This window comes from Bombus flavifrons, chromosome 12 (assembly GCF_040668555.2).
Source record: "Bombus flavifrons isolate JBK064 chromosome 12, iyBomFlav1_principal, whole genome shotgun sequence".
NCBI classification, from domain to species: domain Eukaryota; kingdom Metazoa; phylum Arthropoda; class Insecta; order Hymenoptera; family Apidae; genus Bombus; species Bombus flavifrons.
The window spans coordinates 4,892,822-4,916,759 of NC_138453.1; the positions used below are offsets into that span (position 1 = coordinate 4,892,822).

General features: G+C 35.6%; 1 protein-coding gene and 1 long non-coding RNA gene across 2 annotated transcripts in view; both read left to right on the forward strand.

Moving 5' to 3' along the window:
* LOC138185470 (uncharacterized) overlaps nucleotides 1-18,358 on the forward strand; it is a 31,028-nt gene extending 12,670 nt beyond the window's left edge. Inside the window, exons 2-12 of the mRNA XM_069124448.1 lie at nucleotides 6,750-6,855; nucleotides 6,974-7,199; nucleotides 7,821-8,309; nucleotides 9,749-10,661; nucleotides 11,221-11,334; nucleotides 12,207-12,605; nucleotides 13,173-13,519; nucleotides 13,622-14,137; nucleotides 14,565-14,677; nucleotides 14,773-14,980; nucleotides 15,074-18,358. Of these exons, the coding sequence (XP_068980549.1) occupies nucleotides 6,750-6,855; nucleotides 6,974-7,199; nucleotides 7,821-8,309; nucleotides 9,749-10,661; nucleotides 11,221-11,334; nucleotides 12,207-12,605; nucleotides 13,173-13,519; nucleotides 13,622-14,137; nucleotides 14,565-14,677; nucleotides 14,773-14,980; nucleotides 15,074-15,638 (3,996 nt within the window). The 3' untranslated portion in view covers nucleotides 15,639-18,358. The remainder of the gene's footprint in view (nucleotides 1-6,749; nucleotides 6,856-6,973; nucleotides 7,200-7,820; nucleotides 8,310-9,748; nucleotides 10,662-11,220; nucleotides 11,335-12,206; nucleotides 12,606-13,172; nucleotides 13,520-13,621; nucleotides 14,138-14,564; nucleotides 14,678-14,772; nucleotides 14,981-15,073) is intronic.
* A 552-nt stretch (nucleotides 18,359-18,910) lies between these two features.
* LOC138185527 (uncharacterized) lies at nucleotides 18,911-22,455 on the forward strand. Its single transcript, XR_011174642.1, has 4 exons — nucleotides 18,911-18,989; nucleotides 19,627-19,985; nucleotides 20,076-20,176; nucleotides 21,829-22,455. It is a non-coding gene; the product is annotated as an uncharacterized LOC138185527 (long non-coding RNA).
* The last annotated feature ends 1,483 nt before the right edge of the window (nucleotides 22,456-23,938 follow it).

Here is a 23,938-nt window from a genome sequence, read left to right on the forward strand (position 1 = left end):
ATGTGGCTTTTCTCTTAATATCGGTTTACGAGCTTCTACTATTTTTACGTATGAAAATTTAATGGCCTTTTAACGCTACATAGACAGCTAAAATTAAAGCGGTATTCACCTCAGTAAAAGGCAACATTAATTTTGTCAGAAGTACCTATATAGTTTCAATAGTAAAAACTGAAGAAAAATTTCTAACTAAACGAAATTAAAACACTAATCGATCGAGAATACGATATGTTTACTCATGTAAAACAGTGTTGGCTCTTTAACATTTACAAAAGTATTGGATTCTGTGATATTTCATGGAACTGTGCTGTAATAGGGATTAGAGAAAAGGAGGCAAACAGTATCCTCAGAAACTGTTTTATTAATTTTCTACTAATACCTCTTGCACCATTCCACAATCAACGAAATTTGCAAAAACGTTATACTATATTTTATAAAACATGGCGGTAAATTTTACGCTATGAGAAATGAGAAAAGCAAAAGGAAATAACCCCCAGAAACCGTAACGTTTCCCTTTAATTTTCTTTTCTGAGACAAAATTCTGAATTTCCTTGTGTTGCGGCGCAAGATGGTCCGCGCGACGTCCTTCATTGTCTAACCGTCAAAGGCCCACGCACCATTATACAGACCCTTAATAAACCTAAGGAACGACAACAAAGAGAATCCTTTTAACGGAATTTTTATTCTTGCAAGTATATTTGATTTGTGGCCGGTCCTTAAGACAGTCCTTGGGTTTATTATTCGTTCTTAAAAATCACGGAGAAAGCAGGTAGCTATCTAACTGGAAAAGCGGGTATTTATCTGACGGGAAAATCTGGCTTTTCCCATGAACAAGGACATCCATGAGTCACGTTGGTAGGAGGCTTCCTCCTATCCTCATTCATTAACGTTGGCTATAACCAATGGGCATCGCGGATCGTTAACCTCACGAAAAGTGTGAACAACGAATCAGCGTGCTTAGTTCAAAAGGCATACTTACACTGAGCTTTCCTCCGTAATAACACGAGGACGAACGTCATTTGTTCTACAGTAATATTTGAATAACAGTCAAAGCTCATCAGTGACAGTTAAAACCAGTTGGAGGAACAGAAGGAGTCAGAAGTCAAGTCAGCACAGTCGCCAAGTCGAAGACAGTTAATCGAGTCAAAATCATTCATCACAGCCGCCACCTTGTGGTACGAATATTATCAATTCTATATAATATTATCAATATTATCAATTCTTCTTGAGTCTCGTCCAAGTATTCAATTCCGCAACCAAACGGAGTTCGTTTGCCTCTTATTCCTATTCGTTCGTTTTAATGGGAAAATCTAGAGCAAATGTTATTATGTTTACCTTCGATATATATCATGAGTCGTGGAACATAAACGATACTACGTACGTATCTGAGTGGCTTACTCCTTTCAGCTGTTTTACGCTATATCACGCATCGAGAATACGACGAACAAGAGGGTTGGTTGACGGGACAAAATATAAAGAAATTAATCGAATTATTTCCATCATTCGACTAGTCTCTCATAATGTTTTATTCATTGATCGGGTCATAGATCGGGTCCGGATTAATTCTCCCAAGACAGTAAATTGCGGGCAAGGTTCGCTACGTGCGAAACGTCGTCTCCTGCGTCATTTATCGCCCACTTTGAAATGCCGCGTCGATACACTGGTATTTTCCTTCTTCATTGCTTCATAATAGGTTACAAGAGTGACGTAACGATGATGAAAATATCTGCGCTAGTTCCGATAAATTGTGGTATCGTTGTCAAGTACATATATACGTGGTTCAGCCTAGTTATCGAGGGTGTATAAGTTATCCTGGATGGTGAAATGCTGATGACTAACTTGGCAAATCATTGAACGTGATAAATCGTAATCTCCAAAGAAGTATGTATACTATTTTCATTTCTAGTGCATGTTACCTAGCCATGTAAATGGTGGTACGTATAGTGCGGTATAGCGAATCTTTACTACTACTTCTTTAAAAACTTTAATACTACTTTTGTTTCTGAAATAAATTATGAAAAATGTATATCGATCGACTAATAGAGCTAGTTATATCTTGAATTATGATTTCCAAGATATTTTGATAAAAAGGTATACCAATTTCGTTTTGAAGCAAATCATTCTAAATTAGATATAGTAAATACGTGCACGAAATAAATATGATGGTGCACTTGGTTGATCCATGCAGAGAATACTTGGATGTCGTGAATCGTAATTTTCAAAATTCTTCCCATTTCAATGAAGAAGTATGTTAACTACCTTCGTTTTTGAATTAAATTACATGAAATGCAAATTTTGTATGGTATCACTCGATCAATTATGGATAATATAGCGAATCGCCGAGTATCGTGAAGGATAATTGTCATGGAATGTCGATGAAGAAGCATGGTACTGCTTTAGTTCTTGGAATAATATACAGGAAATATAAATTTTTACAATATTCGATATACTAGAGTAGTCTAGCGAATTGTTAGGTACTCTGAATCACAACTTCGGAAGGATTTCTATGAAGGAACTAGTTTTGAATGCAAATTTCTCGAAATATAAATGATGACGTTCCTCGATTATTTACTAAAACGAATCGTTGGATGTGTTGAATTATAATTTTCAGATTTCAACAAAAAAGGATAATACTTTTATTTTTAGGGTAAATCACAGAAAATTTGAATAATGATGTCACTCGATCGATTAGCATAACATCATTGGGAGTCCTGAATCATAATTTCTAAAGAATTTCTGCGAAGAAGCATGGCATAAATTATTAAAGATGTAAATGGAAAGCTCGATATTCTGTTTTAGCTGATACTAAATGCATTCAGCTTGTCCCTGAGGTCTTATTTTTTGATTACCTTTTGTCAATTAATAGCAGCTCGCACTATTGTGGGGTTCTCAGGTTTCTCTGAACAAGGTGAAATTGTTTTACGTCACGCACAATTCAGGGTCTCGTTTACTAATAATAACTGAAAATCGATAAACGTACGCAGTTAAAACTAGGATAGAAGGACAGAAATACTCGATGTAGTTGCATTTGATTTATTATCGTAGATCGGTAGATGTGTGCAATTAGTATTGTACGTGAATTGCTTCTATGCAATAAAAGAAACCAGAAGCACATTGCAAATTATTCATGTAATTAATAGTAAACATGATCCAGCTTGATTTATGGATTCTAAGATTTACGAGGATTATTCACTGAGTCGTGTAGGTTATACAAACGAATACGAATTATTTTTACAATCACGTACTGATATTTAATCTCGAGTAATTTATTGATTAATCTAATGAACGACATCGAAGAAAGATTCGCCAATATTCCTTCGTCGATCGAACATTTCGTACATCTGAATTCTATAGTTGGCTCATGGTCGAGCGATTTTAAAAAAATGTTAACGAATATAAATATTTGCACGAACACCGTAAGCGTTTAGGCCATTGACGAATTTGCCTATTTCAACAAATACGCATTCGTTTATTCACCACGCGAATCATTTGATTATCTTGATGAAACCGTAGTTGCATGATGCACAAAGTAGAAGAACCAGTGTCGTCTCTGCTCGTGAATTGACTGTACTACGACACATTGAATATTTAAATATTGTACTAACAATTTGCAAAGTCTAACGTCAGCTAAGAGTCGCTGAAAAATTCCTACTTCTTCTAATTTGCCGAAGCTCGTGCCGAGTCTTAAAGACACATGTATTTAATTCACTCTTATCCGTTTCAGATAGATCTTATCCTTAACCTAATTATACTATTTAATATTTTGATAAAATCGTCGTTTGAAGTGATCTTAATTTAATTAGTTGTAAAGGGAGAAGCTGTTATAGAGCTTTTTATAAAGTTTCGCTCTAATTCTATGTAAAAATCGATGTGTTCTTTTTATGTACAACGTTTATTTATACATATATGAGAAAACGAGTGACTTGGAATGTAATATGCGACAAAGTTCTATATATGGTAATTTTTTACAGTACTATACTAAATGTGGCAGTAGAATCGATGGTTCAGTAGTGTATTTAAGAAACAACTAACCTATTCAGATAAAATTATCCTATTCGCTATACAGACATCTAGATCTTGAACTTGTAAGAGAACATATTTGGCTGAGGAACGTGTCGAATAAAAGTCCAAAGGCAATTGAAGAATAATCTATTATAAAAGAAAGATTGGGAAAATGTCAGGAATTCCACATAAAATACAAAAAAGAAAAAAAAATTCTACAGTACATGTTTCAAATTCTTGTCTTTAGAACATACATAACTGACGATAGTGTTAACAAATATGAAAGCAAGTATAATAATTGGATATCAATTTTATACATTAAAAGTATCACCGATAAATAAATTGTACACCAAAAGAATTGTACAGAAGAAAAGAATTTTTCAGATATCTACGAACCAATCTGATAGATCCACGATCGTTGATATCTTAAAGACGACGACGAATTCCGTCGAATCAAACCTGCGCTTACTCAATACACAAATCAATCAATAATCAACGATCAACGATCAATACTTGAACGGAGCTATAACTCATTGTGTTCCAGGAACAGCTACATTTCACCGAACAGTTTCAACGATATATATGTATCGCTTGAACAACAAGTTAGTCACGGAACATGGTTTTCCACGGAAAGCTATGCAGTCGACCTAGTTCTTCGAAGAAGTTCGAATCGAGAATAAAAGTGACCGAGGTGGAAATCAAGAATGGCGTGTGACGATCAGAAGAAGAAGAAACGGCGCAGTTCATTCGCCCACGAGTTGAAAAGTCAAAGCGCCCGAGCGATGGCTAAGAATAGCACGTGGCGATCATTGCTTCTTGTCACCTTCGTCGATGTCTTGGCGACGGGACGCGCGCGTTTCTGCTAAGCTCATCATTGTAAACAAACGTGCTCACGAAAGAGTCCGAAGGTCCGAAGGTTTCTAATAGCGAAGGACGCTTATCTCTACTATTCCAGATTATACACACAATAGTTAATTTCTGTGAAGTGAACTATAAAGTTTGTTATAAGCAGAGTTCACTAAAATTTCCTATTCGTATTCAATATTATAATTAACCGCGATGATTCAATTCTACATTTATGAACATTCGACTATTTAAGTAAGTCGAAGAAGTATTGGAAAATGATCAAAACCTCCAAGAATTAATATTTTATCCGGAACGTTAGACGATATTACAACAACGAGCTCGTAAATTTAGTATTAAATTGAATCTTTTCTTATTTATATGTGTCGTGTCTTTCGATCACTATTTTCATCAATTTCAGCGTTCGTATTATTACTCGATAGGATTTGAAAAATTGTGGAAGAGAAGCCAATGTATTTTAATTACTATAACTTGCTATATTAAGCCTTGCAAACACCTTTAGCAAATTTTTCCTATGTATATGATACGTCGTAACTTTGCATGAATACAGAATTCCGATAGATTAAATGTTGCTGTGATACGTTAGATGAATTGACACAACATGAAGTCAGCAGGTGTCTTAATACTTATGAACGGGAGTGTGTTCCTCGGTTGACGTAGGATCACTGCCACTGTACGTCGTTGCTATTTATACTCAAGCCGTTGCATTGTTAACTGGACTGTAACCTACGAGACTCAGTCTGAATCTTATTATATCCTACTAGAGAACGTACATTGAATCGCGGAATGCGCGTCATACTTTGTCAAATTCTTATCTACCTTGGTATGGCAGATGCTTTTGTCGTTGTCCTACTTAAGTTTGATTAGAACATTTAATTTATTTTGTTATATTTGGACATATATATATGTAATGTATTAATAAATATCCATGTGCAAAACCGAAAAATCAACACAATTCTATTATATGTATACATGTATATGTGTATTTTTTGATTATGGAAATGTACATTTATGGCTTCAGGTTGACTTCGATTACATTTCTTGATATCAAATATACGTGATTTGGATGGAATATGTTAGCGGTGTCGCATTTCCGAGACGATGCGACGGCAGATAGCTCACTGATATTTAGTCTTACTATAATTTATGACTAGATTGCGGATTTTCATGCATTTATGATGCAAAAACGCACACCTTGCATATAATATGCAAAAGTACATAAAATATCCAGAGTAGAGTATCTACTATAACACTCGATAAATGAAACAAATTTTTATTCAAATTACATTCTTTTAGTTATGTTCATAGAAACAGAAATACATAAAATTCTGCGGCGTATTTATGGCTGGGCGGAGAGCTCGATAAGGACTTCGGTACGATGATTGAGTGAATGTTCGGAAAGTCCATAGTCGATGACTCTTTTTGGTAACCGGACTGCGAGAAACGCCACTACACTTACTCAAGAATCATCGATAAGGAGCAATTTAGCTAGAGAGACTTTTGTATTAACGTGATTTGTTTTTAATATATGCGTGTATACGTACGTATGTGCCGATGGTACGTTTCGTAAAAGTTTTAGGCGTCAGAAGTCTCCGAATCTTTGGTGATACGTACATTTATTACGAAAAGACTGTCTTGAACAACATCGAAATCCTACAAAAATAAAACGATTACGAAGAAGCGGATGTTTCTTAGTGAATAAAATCAATTTTCCCGATAATTGATTATTCCTATCTTTCAAATATTATTTTGTGGAATTGAAAACTTTCCTAGATAATCGAAGAAACATAAAAAATTCGTCAAAAGAGAATGTAAAATAAGTAATAAAATTTTGCGAAGCTCGGTATGAGTGTTTAAAATAACAATGGATTATTCATTTGTTACAGGAGGAGAAAATCACAATGTTGAGGATTGGATCTCTACTGACCATGCTGGTCTTCATGACCATCATGAAGATCGTCGTCTCGAATCGTTGTTTGGTAACGCGCGAAGGTAAATTTTAGCATAAACGTTTCGTCAGACCACTTACGAACCTTTTCTCCTTGGTCGCGCTTCACGACCGACTTATAACCATTATAAGAAATTAATTAGAGGATTACTATTTTGACAGAAGTCAATCCAAAGAGATTGATTCACATGGATGGACAACCATTGAATCTTAACTTCGAAGTGTCTGAAAGAGTCACCCACAGGTTGGCCACCATAATCATGAAAATTTTCTTGACCGAGGTGCTTGGCTATTCGGGAGTGTCTATCTTTGAAGTGGAAGACAAATTCATGCCGAACGACACTTTCGATAGATTGTCTGGCGATATAACGCTCAATAATCCGGAACAGTAAGATATACTGTTTGCTCTTGTACTATAGATACTTATCTTTAAAACGAAGATTTATTTACAATTAAATTACAATTTTATGTTATTTTAAATTAATATTTACAATTAAATTAAATAATAAATTAAAGCTCGTTAAGCGGAAAATATTTCCTACAATACGTATATATGAATATAATACGTTCATAAAAGATTTCAAAAAGTTGACATATCTGTGATTCTTCGGGTTTCCATCGTGTCTTTGATAGGTGCACTTTGGTTCGACTTTTCGAGGACATTGCAGTATAGTCTTTCAACTTCGCTAAAAGTTTCTTCCTTGAGGAGATTCCATATCGCTTCTTCAGTTTCGTTGACACTGTTTCTTCCCTGAAGAAGTGAACTGAAACGGTCATGAAACGTCGGAACAAAGAGCAATTATCAAAAGTATCGATCGAAAACCGAAGAACCACTACATATGTCATCTGATAAATATAGAGAAAGTTTAAAATTTGAGATAAGTGTTCGAATGCTTTCATGAGCAACTATAATTTTACAAGGAAATTTCAAGAGATTCGAATTCCAATCCCAAGAGAGGTTCAAAGAGAAACAGTTTGACATTGACAAATCATTAATTTCTTCGAACAGAGTTCCAATGGTGAACATGGAGGTCTGGATTCCGACACATCTGGACACGATGTCGTTGCAAAATTCACTCGACGTGAAGGAATGCGGATCCATTGCTCCGCCGGGTCATTTCGGCTGGTTCGTTCCCGTTGCGTTATCGAGACCTGGCGACAGCTGGATAATCTTCACTAAACGTGAAACAGCCGCACGTTTCGATGTGGACGAGTTCACGTTGGACAACATTCGAAATTTCACTATAAATCCAGCTACCAAGACTGACTACTGCCAGCAATCGTTTTGTCAAGATGGATTGTACATTCCCGAGTGGTGTCAGGGGAAACCATGCGCTCTATTATTGACCAGTTACGGCAACATTACTGACTTTGTCAAGGATCACATCGACCAGTTGAATTTATACGTCAAAGTGGCCTGGGTGGGGCCGAACTTGAAATACGTGACTGAAACTTTGACCAAGGAGCTGTTGCTTATACGAAATTTAACCCATGATAGGTATTTATTTGGCACATTTTTCAATGAATGAACGTTGCGGCTGGTCTCAGTCGGAATTTTTATTTTTACGGAGATGCAGAGTCGCGCAAAAGTCTTGGACTATCGAACAGAAACGTTTTGTTTTTATGAATGATTGGAAGGTGCTTGATATTATTTTCAATTTGACATTACCTTAGAGATATAGATGAGTTATTATCTCGAGATGAATTTCAAATAATTACTACTATTAATGATTTCTATTTTAATGCCGAATAACGTAATAAATTCTGTATCATTGGCCATTCTATTTTTGATATTATAAAAGCTTGATTTCGTTTCTAACTTTCTTTCCCCTTCTAATTGATATGATACATTTTAAGTGATCTCACACACGATTTATCACACTTGAGTTAGCTTGAATCAGTGATCTATTTATTGTAACGTTTCTAACGTTAATAAGTGAGAGATAGTAGAGAGGTGGTATGCAAATCTTTATTACCATATAATACTACCTAGAAACATTTTCTAAAAGTATACTTAATTTCTATTATAACGTTGATGACCTGAGACCATTGCGTAACACTGTATCCGAAGCACAACAAAGGTATTTTGCATAAGATTTTGCGTTTTACGACTAACGATGAGGAAAAGATATAGTATAAATACAATTTCGTAAATGTTTTATTGAAAAGTTGCAACAAAAATACGAAATAATATCGAATTGATCTTTTGTCCGAAATAAACGTTAAACGAACATTAACAACGATGAACAAATCGAGAAAGATTAATTTTTTAGCCTCAAGATCGTCAGATATCGGCTTTTTATTTGCGGTTTTACTGTAAATTAAAAACTTTATCAGACAAGAATATACATGTATGTATTGTATATATAAAAACGTGTAATACTTTCAAAGCGGACTAGTCATACATATTCGTTTGTACAATGCGTATAATATGTTTTTACGCTTTATTGAATGAAAAATCATACTTTCTTAACTAACCGATTATCGGTTTTCATTCGTACAAGATTTCTTTTTCTACTTTTGCTCGTGCCGAGACGATTGTGGCAAAAAAAAACTTGTGACACCTTGAATTTCCATAATTCTTTCACGATATGCGGTGTTCGTGTATATTTAATTTCCTACACAAGGAAAATTACATCGAGCCCGTTTCGTTATCGTTGTCGAACGAAACGCTCGGCTGATCGAAAATTCGTGTTTACTCGAGGTCAATATTATTTCCGCGATGACCGTGTCGCGCAATAAACGTCGCCTCAAAATAGAATCAGACGCCGAAAACATTTTGTACGCGCAAACATTTTACGTTTCTTTTATTATCGACCAACCGTTGTAGACATCGTCGTCCTGCTTTTATTTGGTCGTCTCGAAAAACATGCGTCTCCATTTTACGTCTTGTTTCGTATTTGATCGCGTTCAAGAAGGCGTATTCTCATTTTTCAGGTCTCTGGTCTTTTTGCATTGGACGCCAAGCAGCGTGGTACCAAACGAGAGAGACTTTGTCACTGTCGAATTCGGCCGTTGTGGCACGACGAAATTAGAAATCGAATGCAAATACGAATCCAACAGGTTAACCAAGCTAGTCTGGAGCAAACTCGAGTACGCCGCGAAATTGGCATTTGAAGCGATTAGTCACGCGAAATTCACACGGGAAATGTACGAAGATCTGATTTATCGACATAATAATTTTTCTGAAACCGTCCACGAAGAACAAATCGCGTGTGGCTGGTTGAAGGACAATCTGAACTATACTCTCAAAGAATGGATGCCGAATACCGCCGACAAGAATATTCTATACGTTGGTGGGATATTTCCTATGAACGAAGCCTTCTATTCAGGGAAATCGATATTAATCGCAGCCAGAATGGCGAAGGAGGCGATCAATATGAACAATACGGTCCTTACAAATTATGATTTTAAAATGTTAGCTAGCGATGGTCAATGTAAGTCGGATATGGTAATGAGATCGTTCATCGATTACATAGTGCTCAATCAGTATGATAAGTTGATTGGTGTCTTGGGGCCCGCTTGTTCGGAAACGGTCGAACCTTTGGTTGGTGTCTCGAAGCATTACAGAACAGCGATCATCAGTTATAGCGCCGAAGGATCGAGCTTTAACGATCGTACCAAATATCCTTACTTCTTTCGGACTATCGGCGAGAACAAGCAGTATAAGCACGTTTATTTGCAATTGTTGAAGAAACTGGGCTGGAAGAGAGTAGCTTCGTTGACGGAGGATGGACAGAAGTATACGGAGTATATATCTTATATGCAAGATATACTTAGGGACAATGGAATTGCATTTGTGGCGAATGCAAAGTTTCCAAGGGAACGAGAGGCAGTTGTGATGACTAAGGTAACCATTCTTTTCTTTTTCAATTTGGAATCCTTCAGTCACGAAGGTTGTCGCTATATCCCTATAAAATAAAGTATTTGATTATTTACACAATTAAGTACACATTTTGACGAATAAACCGCAGTGATATTGTATACGGTGAAGGATTAGACGTATAGAACTTATGGAAAATAACTGTGCATGCATATTCATATGCTATTATGATAATGATGAGTAAAATTATCTATTCGTACGATTAAGATAGAAGGTTAGCCTTAGAGGACATTGAGCAACACTTGTAAATTTATTGAGACGATAATTTTTTTTGTCTTTTGTCCTTGGTTTTCTTATCGAAAACGAATTTTAATAAGCATCGATGACATTAATGATGAACAGAATAGCAAAAATTTAATGGCTGAACGTTAGTAAAGTTATAATCTAGTTTTTATCATTCGCTGGAAATATTCAAGGAGAGGATTTCGGTTTTTTTAAAGATAAAAATCATTAATTAGTATACTGTTTATATGATAGACAACAAATTAAGTTTGATAGAGTTATTAAGAATGTTATCATTTCGCAGTATTTGCAAGATCTGAAGCAGAAGAAGGCAAAGATCATCATCGCCGATGTTTATGATCAAGTGGCCAGACAAGTAATGTGCGAAGCGTACAGATTAGAGATGACAGCTGTCCAGGTAATTTTATGAAAAGCCATAACTAAAACTTGTTTGACATAATTTTAAAATATTTGGCATACATTCGATTAGTTTCGTATACACTTTATGCTGTTTGTAGTTCGTCGTACATTTATCGTTAGTTTTGTAGATATGTATTTTCGTTCCTTCTATCTGACTTTGTTTATTGAAACAGCGTTTTGATAATAGTAGCATAAAGTTAACGCAAGAATTTTATCAAAATCACATACACACAAATTCGACAGTTTCTTTATGATAATAATTAATCACGAAAAATAGCCATTCTAAACACATACACGTATTTCATGTCTGTAATTGGTTCCTCGTCAATCTCTATGCATAGCGAATAGACAGCTTTCAAGCCTAACCTATTGAACAATTTGTGCTATCATGAAATATCGTAACGTAAATCGTGAAACGACAACGATTTTACCGTTAGAGACGATTATAGAAAACGACAATTTCAATAAGTTGACGCGTTATATCTAATACAATTGTTGTTCCGTCACTCTCCTTAAGCTCTTTTCTATCAGTCACAAACTTTATCTTTTACTTTACTTGTGTGGCCGTGACGCGTGTCATTTTATACAATTTCCAAATTCCATGTTTTTTTCCTATTCTCGTTCTGAATATCTGGGAAAACGATCAAATCATATCAAATTTCCAGAAATTTTTCAATCTAAATATACAGTCTAAACTATTGCAAGCTACGGCACCTTCGAAATAGAAAACAATCCATCGAAATCGACTCGTTTCATTTTATAAAATATTCAAAGGCTACAATATCTCGCCCTCTGAGTGTCTATGAAAACGATCGAATCACCAAAAAAATCTCAATTCCATAATTTTAACTTGATATTTTGGGATTGAAGGGTTACGTGTGGTTTCTGCCTCTTTGGCTTCGACCAGAATGGTACGATACGGACCGATTCAATAAGGAGAATGAAGAACAAGTGCCTTGTACCTCGGCACAAATGTTTAAAGCGATAAACGGCTATCTTGGACTCTCTCATGCATATTTTGCCCCTGACAATGAAATTATGCAGGAAGGAATAACGGTGCGCCAATGGCGCGATAATTACGAGAAGTCTTGTTTTAACCAGCAACAACCACCATCGAATTATGCTGGTTTCGCATACGATGCCATGTGGACGTACGCTTACGCAATGGATCGGCTTCTCCGCGAAAATCAAAGTTACGTTTTTGACCTCCATAGCGAACAGACTATCAATCGGATGACGGATATCATCGGTGAAACGGATTTCTATGGGGTACGTAGCAAATAATTGTAATATTTATAACAAATAGTTGTAAATAATTGTAACAGTTGAGAGTACATCGATCGTATTGCTAATTTTTCAAATATAACAGTACCCGCATTTAGGAAGTATTACTTTTTCATGCGGCGTCTCATTTAAAATCGGATCAGCTGAAATTAATTTTCGACTTTATTAGGTTTTCGTTGCGACGCTAAAGTAGAATTTTGCAACGGTGAGAGCAGAGATTTAAAGAGAAAATGAAAGAAAATAAAATATTTACCAAGTAATAATGTTAGCGAATTGACAAATCGTAATTTTACGGTATTTTCTGTTACACAAAACAGGGAAATAAACTGGCGCGTAATTTGCAAAATTGCCTTGCATTATGTCTGTTCTTGTATTACTAATTCTGTTACTATTATGCATAAGATGCCGATAATCCATATCTTCCGTAGAATTCCACTAATAATAACTATACAAGAATGTCCTGACAATATTTCAATCACGAAAGTATTATTTTCTTCATATATTATATCAGAAAATTTATTACCATTAGTTTACTATTAAATTACCGTTTAGGTGTCTGGAAGAATCAAATTCTTCGGTGGCCCTTCGAGATACTCTGTCATCAATATCGTTCAGTTCGTCAATAACAGAACTAATCTGGTCGGTAACTTCTATCCTAACGTATCGGAGACAAAGCACGAAGTCGTGGGTGGTACATTGGACTTAAACGTCTCAGCTTTGGTTTGGTTATCAAATAGTATGCCAGATGATGGCTCGGAACCACCTCAACGATGCGTCATCGCGGGCTTTGCAGATTTCGTGAACGTATCGTGTGAAGTCGCGTTTGTGATCGTCAATTTCCTTGGATTTGGTTTACTGGGGATACTGGTGATCATTGGTTTCATTGTCATCAAGAGAAGGTGAGCAATCAACAAATTTCACATATTACAATATATTATAATATACGTAATCTAGACTGTGAATTTTTATGCATCCATTTATCCTAATCTTCTTCTTAACAGGTACGAAAAGAAAGTGCGTCTACACGAAAAATACATCCAGTCTCTAGGTCTAGACTTTGCTCACGCGGACACGTCCGACTTAGATAAATGGGAAATACCTCGGGACAGGGTGGTTATCAATCGAAAATTGGGCGAGGGTGCATTTGGAACGGTTTATGGTGGTGAGGCGTTATTCCCAGAAAAAGGTTGGCTGGCCGTTGCTGTGAAAACTCTAAAACTCGGAAGCTCTACCGAAGAGAAGTTAGACTTCCTCAGCGAAGTAGAAGTAATGAAAAGATTCGAGCATAAGAACATAATCAAACTGTTGGGCGTATGCATTAAGAGTGAGCCGGTTTTAACCGTTATGGAGTTCATGCTTTATGGCGATCTAAAGACGTATCTTCTCGCCAGAAGACACCTCGTGAACGATCAGAATTACGAAGACTCGGATGAGATTTCGAATAAAAAACTAACTGCGATGGCACTGGACGTGGGTAGGGCTCTCAGTTATTTGGCTCAATTGAAGTATGTTCACAGGTACGTTGAAAACTTTGACTTTCTAAGATAAACGATTAAAATAAGCAAAATATCATCTACTAAAAATTGTAAACAGTCTTAATAACTGGGTAATATATGAAACGGTCGACTTTGTTGTATCAATTTTCTAAATCTCTCTTTTTGATAAACATTTTTGATGTATCATTTTAAGTTTCAGAATTACCTCTTTCATATATGATTCTATCTTTTTTAATATTCATTTATATAAACGCATATCTTTTTCAAATTTGCGCTACTAACAACTAATGATTTTATATTCACAAGGCACGCATACTTACTGAAAATAAAATATAATGATCGTGTATCGTGTGCAAACACTTCGATTTATCGTGGCTGCCGGAGAGTGTAATTATCAACACGATAATTATCCTTGCTTTGATGTCACGGGTTAATTTTACTTTTTTAGAGACATTGCCTCTCGTAATTGCCTGGTAAATGCTCAACGCATCGTCAAACTTGGCGACTTCGGAATGACGAGACCTATGTACGAGAACGACTATTACAAATTTAATCGAAGAGGTATAACGATATCGATTTTATTATAATCTACCAGAAAAATTCACTGGCTTCGATTTCGCGAATGCTGATTAACAAACGAACGATTCTCGTTTTAGGCATGCTGCCAGTAAGATGGATGGCACCTGAGTCCCTGGGCCTTGGAATCTTCACTCCATCTTCGGACGTTTGGTCCTATGGCGTCCTCCTTTACGAAATCATCACGTTTGGTAGCTTCCCCTTCCAAGGGATGAGCAACAACGAGGTACTCACTCACGTCAAGAATGGGAATTCGTTGAGAGTTCCGAAAGGAGTCAAATTACAATTGTAAGATCAATCTATTCGTCCTTTAGTCGCATCATACTCAGCCTCTATCGAATTTTAATAATTAAACATTCGCACTATTTTTCTATTTCACAGAGAAAATTTGATGTACTCTTGCTGGAGAACGGACCACACAAAGAGGCCAACAGCTCCAGAGATCGTCGACTTTCTAGCAACGAATCCCCGAATTCTATCACCGTGTTTAGACGTTCCTTTGGCCAGCGTGCAAATCGAACACACTGGACAATTAGAGATACAGTTAAACGAGAACATCAGAAAGTTTTCGTTATCCTGGCCACCTGAAAACTTTACGACTCGATCATCCACGTCGACATCCAGTCCTGTGGCTATATCTAGTCCTCCTTTGTTGGACATCAATAGTCACGACGACAAACAAAATCAAGACACGTTATTAGGCACTGGACTCTCCGATGTAGAGAGTAGCAGGCCTCTGTTATCGAATTCCGACGAGTCTTCGTCGGGTCCGCCGATGATTTTACAAAATTTCAAACGAAAGGACGAACCGGCGCACAGGTACGTCAACATTCAGCCAGGAATGTCAAACAGTCTAGATCATAAAAACGGCGGCAATGTTCAAGCGGACGAGAATGTAGCTATGCTGTCAGAGAATAGGAAATCGGAGCACGTGTCGATTCTTTGACAGGAAAGGAAGCACGCGATTTCACGACAGAAATCGATGATGCACTTCTATAGGCGCGCCGAGGGCGTACTCGGAAAATATGCGAAAATATCGTATAGGAAAACGAGCGTGTAAATCGGTTCGTGGCCATTGTTGTTTGAATCAAAATAGGCGTGTGCTTCCGAACGAATAGTATGGTTTTCACGGTGGTGAATGTGTGGTTTATTCGAACCGTATTTTAGAGTCGGAGAGATGCGCAATTGTATAGCTCGTTTGATTCACTGGAGATTAAAATTCTGCTGATTTAGTTATGGTGTATGAAATCTACCGTGGGTTCCAGTTACGAAGACGAGAAACGATCAGTTGGAGCGAGCGAAAATACCGGTATGATCCTTTGGTGGACAACTATTTTCGCTCAATCTACTTTTGAGACTGATGTAATAGAAAAATTAAGTTACCGAACAGTTAACGCGACAATGCCGAGGATTTCTGAAAAGAGCGAAACATGGTTACCTGTATTTGCACATATATTCGTAAAAAATTGAAAGTAAGCTCCTAGAATATCTCTATTTGCTTGCACAGTAAAGATATTTTAATAATCGAATATAACATCGAGCGAAGTATTTTATTATTGGAAGTAGAAATTTCCATTGTTTTCGCGCCGAGTAAGAAATAAACGAAAAAAGCGAAAGGCTGCTTCGGTTAGATACGTTGTATTTAATGATAATCGAAAGGAGAACGACAGATAAACGGATACAGTATCGTATTTACGTAAAGTGTTTCGTAAGCAGCATTTCCCTGTCCAAACATTCTCGATATTTGAGGTATGTAGGACTTTGTACGATTTCCTTCGAAACAGACTGCATATCTTTCCAAGCAATCGTGTTGACGTTTAGATACTTCGTTGCAAAGTTGGCGCATTTTTGGAGGACAAAACCGAAGAAAAACAGAGCAATATTTTACACGATGGAACATTAAGCGTTCACGCATGCAACCATGACATTTATATAAAAAGAAAAACGTATTTTTTCTTCTTTATGCGAACACGTTCGAGAAGACAGAAGTTCGTGAAAAGAATAATATGAAATTAAAAGAAGAAAACGAGGAAAAGGGACCGGTATGTCCCTTTGCGTTCCAAGTATATATATATTTTTTGACCTATCTTTTATGCAATATATTCGTCGATTTGAGTCGAGAAAAGTGACTGCAGTATAATTACTCGATACTATGAATAGCACTCGATCCTCGCTAGGAAGGCAAGTGGAATAGTTACTATTATTATACATGGTATTACAATTAGTAAAACTATTTATTGATTTAAGCCAAGATACTTTGATCGAGACTTCATGTTTTGTAAAATATATTTCATATATACATATATTGAATTCCTCTGACCGCGTGCTTCATCTTGTCGAAGCAATTTATTTTAGTGTTTAACGCGATTAGCGTTATAAGATAACGTAGCTCGAGACGGGTGAAATTTCCTGTTACTTAGGTGCAATAACATTAAGCGTCTTGTAGAAACAAGTTGTTAGAAATATATGTTAATATTATATTGATACGATCGATTACGCGTATGGTTGACAAATGAAAGACGGAAGTTTTAACAAAAACGTAAAACAATTGACATTGAGATGTCATAAGAATTCTCTAAGACTTCCTCGCAATTTTCAAGAAAAATTTTAATCGAATCTTCTTAAAAATATCTTATTAATCATCCTAACGTGCACAGACGTATACAGGTTGCTTGAATTTTAATAAAGTGCGACCAAAAATGATATTATCCTTTGTTACACGTTGTTACACCACGGTGTGTAGGATATTTCTTTATTAACGAAATATTATATTTATTTTTGTATTTATTAGAAAGTTCGTCATCATGTTCGTTCTTCGATTACCTTAGGTTAGTCGAAGGATTATACTATATTTTTTAGTTTTGATATCGACCACTTTTAACAGCATTTTTGCTTCCTTACATATCCAAAGAATATGTTCCTAACGCTTAAATTCGACTAAAATTCAGGCATCATGCGATAGTATATAAATGTTATAAACCATCGCTATATTATCAAGTTGAGTTCTGTTACCAGAAATGACTGAAGAAATCAACACACAAAGTATTTTTAATCTTTTACTCTAATTCCAATTTTTAGTTGCTTCGTATCGTCCATTTCACCGAGTCATAAGATTCTTATACTACGCACGAAATTTTTGATTATTCGTTCGTATATCCAGTTTTCGCCTGTGTCAAAACGTTGACGGAAAAAGGAAAAAAGAATCAATCACGTTGCATGTTATATCGTTACATCACGTCGAACACGCTTATCATAGTACTTAGTGGTGATAAATTTCTCTTTTATTTTTTTCTCTTTTTTTATATCGGGCATAGATTAGATGATTATATAATTATTATAACGGATGGCTCGTTTTGACGGAAGTTGCAGGGCTTTTGTTCTACATCATAGAGCATAGTAGAAGAACAAAATAGAAACTGCAAACTTTTCAGTCCGTATACACGAAGCAAGTGCCTCGGGTTTGGAAAGTGCAATCCTTCCTAAATAGCTTTACACGAGAGAAATTGTTTACTATAATAAAATTATCACGATGTTATTTATTCTCGAATTGTATAGTTGTAATTTTATATTTGTTGCAAACGATGAAAGTACTATTCTGTACAGATGCTGTTATTCCTTGAGAAAATATTTATTATGCCTTCTTGAATTAAATTATATAGAAAACGATTTTACAATTTCTATTTTCTCACCCATATATTCCTGAGCGCCCTAAAACGATTTGTAAAATCCCTGAGATTCGATCAGCGAAATCGATTCGATTCTCTATTTTAATATTTATTTCTTTCGTGTTATTTCGATCCTCTCTCCCCCCACCCTCTCACTTAGATAAGATATTTCAAGAATGAAAATTTAGCTAATATCCTAACAAATCTTCTAATTATACGTTCTATACAAGAACGTAATTGCTGTCGGTAATACTAGCAATAAAATATACGTTTAAAGAAAAAATGACAGAAAAAATTTCGAAGAATTACTTAATTTCGTTATCTTAATGTTTAATGAATCGTTAAATAAACATTGAATAATATACAAGGTGTTCGGCTATGTCAGAAAATTTAAGGGGTGATTCGTGAAGCCGAAATAAGACGAAAATCAAGAATAAAGAATTGCCTTTTCGGCTTTGTTTTATAGTTATTGACAATTAAAAATCGTCCAAAATATTCCTGCACGTAGGCAACCTTCCTTACAGAAGTGAAAGAGGCTCAGCCTATGCAACGAAGCGCACAGTGATCCTCAAATCGAACGACACATAGGCGGCAGCCCACTCTATACAGCAAAGCAATTAATCTTATAACTGGTATAATTATTAGTAATATAATTATAATATAATAATGGCAAGTAATAGGAGCTAAGTAGCTGCAATTCGAACGGTGAAATAGGAATCGGGTGACGGTCAATCCTTGGGTTTTCCGCTGAAACTTGGAGTTATCTCGTGCACGGGGGTGCGTCGTGTAGGTTCGTTAGTTCTTTGAGAGATCGCGATTTCGTTCGTTTCGGGCCTGCCGCCATTTTTCTTTCATGGTTTGATCGATCGAGGTTCCCCTTGTTTACCCATTTTTAAGGAAAGCTTATTGCAGCCATGTTAGAGTTTACAACTTTACGATGTTTTTAAAACTTTAGTGTCGCGAAAATAGGATGAACAGTTTAGTACGACTCGTATGTCCCTTTTGGAAGATACGAAATTGTATATACAATGTCAGTAGCTTTATTTTCTTTTTCTCGTTCCAAGTTAGGCAAATGTGTTTTTGATACTCAATACTGTCAGTAGGGCTACGAATTATTGTACGATGTTTATAAAAATCGATGTTATCATTGTGTAAGATATAAATATTGCGCGATGTACATATGTTTTGTTTGAAATTTGGAAACAAGCGTTGCGTGGATAACGAATGTTTTGTTTATTGCGTAGGTAATGTTTACGTTTTTTTTTATAGATCGCTTAACTTTCCGTACCGGCTTGCGTGACCCCCCACCGCTTTGGAAGTTGCGCAGCGAGACTAAGGTGCGAGGAGTCATTCAGTTGTCTTATTTCGTGCCGGTAACACGGTTCGTGTTGAGTCAGGTGTGTAACGTATTCTAACCTATTGGTGACGCGTTTTCGGTGGTGTCATTTCTTCATTATCTTTTTGCTATCATTTATATCTCGTTATTAATACCGTGTAATTAATACGCGTTTATTTAACGATTCGTCTAACATTAAGGTAATGTGAAATTAAGTGGTTTCCTGAAATTTCTTATTTCAATTTTTCTACAGTCTATTTACCAAATGATACTGTTACCGGTAGCTCCTATCGTAAACTTTTGTAATAAAATTTAAGTTTGATTGTATTTTTATTTAATTATTTTATACATTTGTTTTAACTTCAAGTTACTTTTTGTGCAGTTATTGATCGATAGCAAGGATAATATAGAAGTAACAGGAATATTAATATATGGACGCAACGACAATTAGTCATCAATCCGATGAATCTTCATGGAAATTTGGTAATGTTTCATTTTAACGATAATATTTTAACTAAGACAGCTGTGTATGAACAATTCTATTTTCTTCTTATTTGAATATGGGTAATATTTGATATACAATTTATATTTATGAAATATTTGAATATATATGAAATCATTCTCTTATTTCAAACGAATTTTTAACGAATTGTCGTTTCAAGGTAATCCGCGATATAGATAATAATTCTTGATAATTTAACGACAGCTTCGTGTAGACAGAGTTTGAAACATAGAAATCTTAATAACAATAGCTTGAACTAATTTCGATAGGTATCGTAACATTCACTTATCAAATTCAATTTTTTTTGCTATATTATGTGAATTTGCTACAGTTAACGTCACATACTTGCAATTTTGTAACTTGTACGTTTCTCATATAGGTGGCGCGCAGTTAAATCCAAATACTTCAGAGGAACTTTTCGCGCGCGTTTATATAGTACTCTCCAAGGATATTTAGTTGTGAATTTTTGAATTCTTGCAAATATTTTCGAATATTTATAACACGCGACTATAGTGTGATAGTGGAATGTATATTTCGTATTCTAATAACGAACATTCACAATATAATTCTTGCAAATGATTGCATTGCATTCACGGTATTCATAAGCATTTGTTCAATATCGAGAAATATTTTATAATTTTCAACCAATATTTTTCATACTTATTCCAATTTCTTAATAATAATCTTTTAAGTGTAAAAAAACTAGCTGTATCTTCTAAATAAACGTTCGAAAAATATCGAAACGATATTTCCCTCCTTTTACACCCCCCCCCCCTTCCCTCCGTCCGCTATTACAGAACTATATTTCTAGAGAATATTTGTGACCGCGCAATGCGAGGTTTGTCAGTTAGTTTGTGAGTCAGTGTTTACTACGCTTCAGTGTCTTTTTCAATATTTTCAAATCACGATAGTTTTGATCAAATTCAATCAAATAATTACACGCGAAAGTAATAAAATTTTATCAAACAAGTTTGTACGCGATATTAGAGTTCTTGTCCGTTGACCATAATTTAAGCGGTCACGATAACGTAGTCTTTTATTTTTCTTTTTATATACAGGGTGGTTGGTAACTGATGGTACAAGCGGAAAGGGGTTGATTCCACGCGAAAAAAGAAGTCGAAAATATAGAATAAAAATTTTTTTTTAATTTTTTTTTTTTTTTTAATTTTTCCATCGAGACAACGATCTGCAGTGAGATCCATTATAACGTACCGCATGCGTACCGAGCGAAAATTCAAAGTCGATTTTCTCGAAAACAAAGCCTCAAACGAAAAATTTTTATTCTATATTTTCGACTTCTTTTTTCGCGTAGAATCACCCCCTTTCCGCTTGTACCACCAGTTACCAACCACCCTGTATATAAATATATTTTTTGAACATTGGGTTTTGGGTATTTTAGTCTGTTACCTCAGGTGACTACACGAACCGGACTCCATTCCTTGGGCAAGATGGCTGCCAGATGTTTACACATCCTTATTGCGGACCCTGAAGAATCTCCATGACTCACTACAAATCTTAGCATTTTCATAGTTAATTTCCTTCAGTTTCCGCTTGTACCACCAGTTACCAACCACCATGTATATAAATATATTTTTTGAACATTGGGTTTGGGTATTTTAGTCTGTTACCTCAGGTGACTACACAAACCGGACTCCATTCCTTGGGCAAGATGGCTGCCAGATGTTTACACATCCTTATTGCAGACCCTGAAGAATCTCCATGGCTCACTACAAATCTTAGCATTTTCATAGTTAATTTCCTTCAGACCAAACAGGTATCTTTTTAGTTGAAGTATTCTTTAGATTTATTGTCTTGTCCAATTAGAGACAATGACCATTGCCCTCACCTTCCTAGTCAAAATTGCCATTAACGAATCCGATGGTACCGTGCGCTAGACACGCCCATCAATAGCTTTCCTCTGCGACAGCATCGTCACCAAACTTCACTGGTTTTTCATCCTTGGATCAGTCACATCTCTTGACTGGTTTCCATCCATTGACCAGTCATCAATTTAATTTGTTCCTACAAAGTTGTTAGAATAATGTGTATATTATAACCTGTTACTTCAGTGCTATAATCAGTTCAACCATTTCTATTATTCTAACTGAAATAGGAGATCGACCAATTCGTGGCATCGATTATGAAATCGTAACGGGAATTTACGACTCTTGTTGGCGGGCTTCTTGGCAATCGCGTCTCCTCGCGAACGGTCGAAAAAGCCAGTGCATCTCTCAAGAGGATAAAGCCTCTCCAGGATCTCAGGAATGTAAGTACTTTTATATATTGTATTTCAATTTGTTCAGTTTTTTGTATTTTGTTTGAATTATTGTTAATTATGAAATAAAAATGATTGATAATTTAGAAAGCTATAAATGTCTTTTTTTTAATTGAAATAAAGTTTGAAAGTGTTAAAATTCAATTACAGTAGGACTTTCTGGTGTACATAAAAAATCACTGATGTTTTGTTTTCAAACTTTTATATTAGAGTTTCAATTTACATACTTACTAGAGTTTATTAGAATTTCGGTCTTTATTATTGCTATTGGTTATTATGTTTATGTTTTATTATAGATATATCACTGCTTCAGCTTCTTCGTCTTCTTTGGGAATGTTCTAACAGTGGCTCAAAAGCCAAGAATGTAAGTATCTTTACATATCGTACTTCAATTATGTTTATTCTGTATATTTTTCTTTGAACACTTTTTGTTTGATTGAAATTTTGGATGATTAGAATCTTTTAAGGTTACTCTCCTATTAAAATAAATAAAGTGTTAATGTCTTAATATCGAATTATAAAACAAATGAAAAACGTATTTAAAGAAATCATTAGATTCTTAATTCCTAGATTTTAAAATTTCATTTCAGAGTTTTAGTTTTTATACTTATTGAAGTCTATTAGAATTTCAGTCTTTATTATTACTAATGTTACGAATTTAATAAACTTCTATTTTTCATTATCTCCAACTTTCCAAATAATTAGCAATCACTCATTATGTTTTGTTCTGTAACAGATTTTGCACAATCTCTATTTCTATCATTGGATTTTCAACGGTTCCTGTCTGATGTTAGTCTTCTTGATGGTATTGGCTGGGATGGTACAGTATCAATGGTAACGTTCTCCGTTTCTCTGCTTCAAATGGTGAGTCGCATGCATTTCTGTTCTTCCGGTCACTTAATCATGCCGTAGGATGAAAGGTCCGAATCGGCATAGGTGAATGGTTGTATTATACAGAATTTTTTTTGCGAGCATAGTGATTGCGGGTATTTTTTTATATTAACCAGGCCCACGCCGCAGGCAAGATGGCAACCAGATGTCCACACACCTTTACTGCGTACCCTCAGTAGTCTTATGGACCCACCATAAATCTTAGCATTTTCATAGTTAAGGTCCTTCAGATTAAACAAATATCTTTTATTACAAGTGTTCCTTAAATGTATTGTCTCCTACGGGAAGATACGGGAAGTTTGGTTATTACTACGTTCGGTATCTCCCACTAGCAACTTTCTCTCGAGGGCGGTTAGGACCCTTCCTTGCCTACCAACCTTCTTCTTGTCCAATTAGAGACAATGACCGTTGCTTTCATTTTCCTAACCAAAATTGTCATTGTCAATGGTCCCGTGCGCTAGACACATCTCTCACTAGCTTTCCTCCGCACGGCATCGTCACCGAACTTCACTGACTTTCCATCCTTTAATCAGTCAACATCTCTCTACTAATCGCCAAGTTGTCAAATCTCTTTACT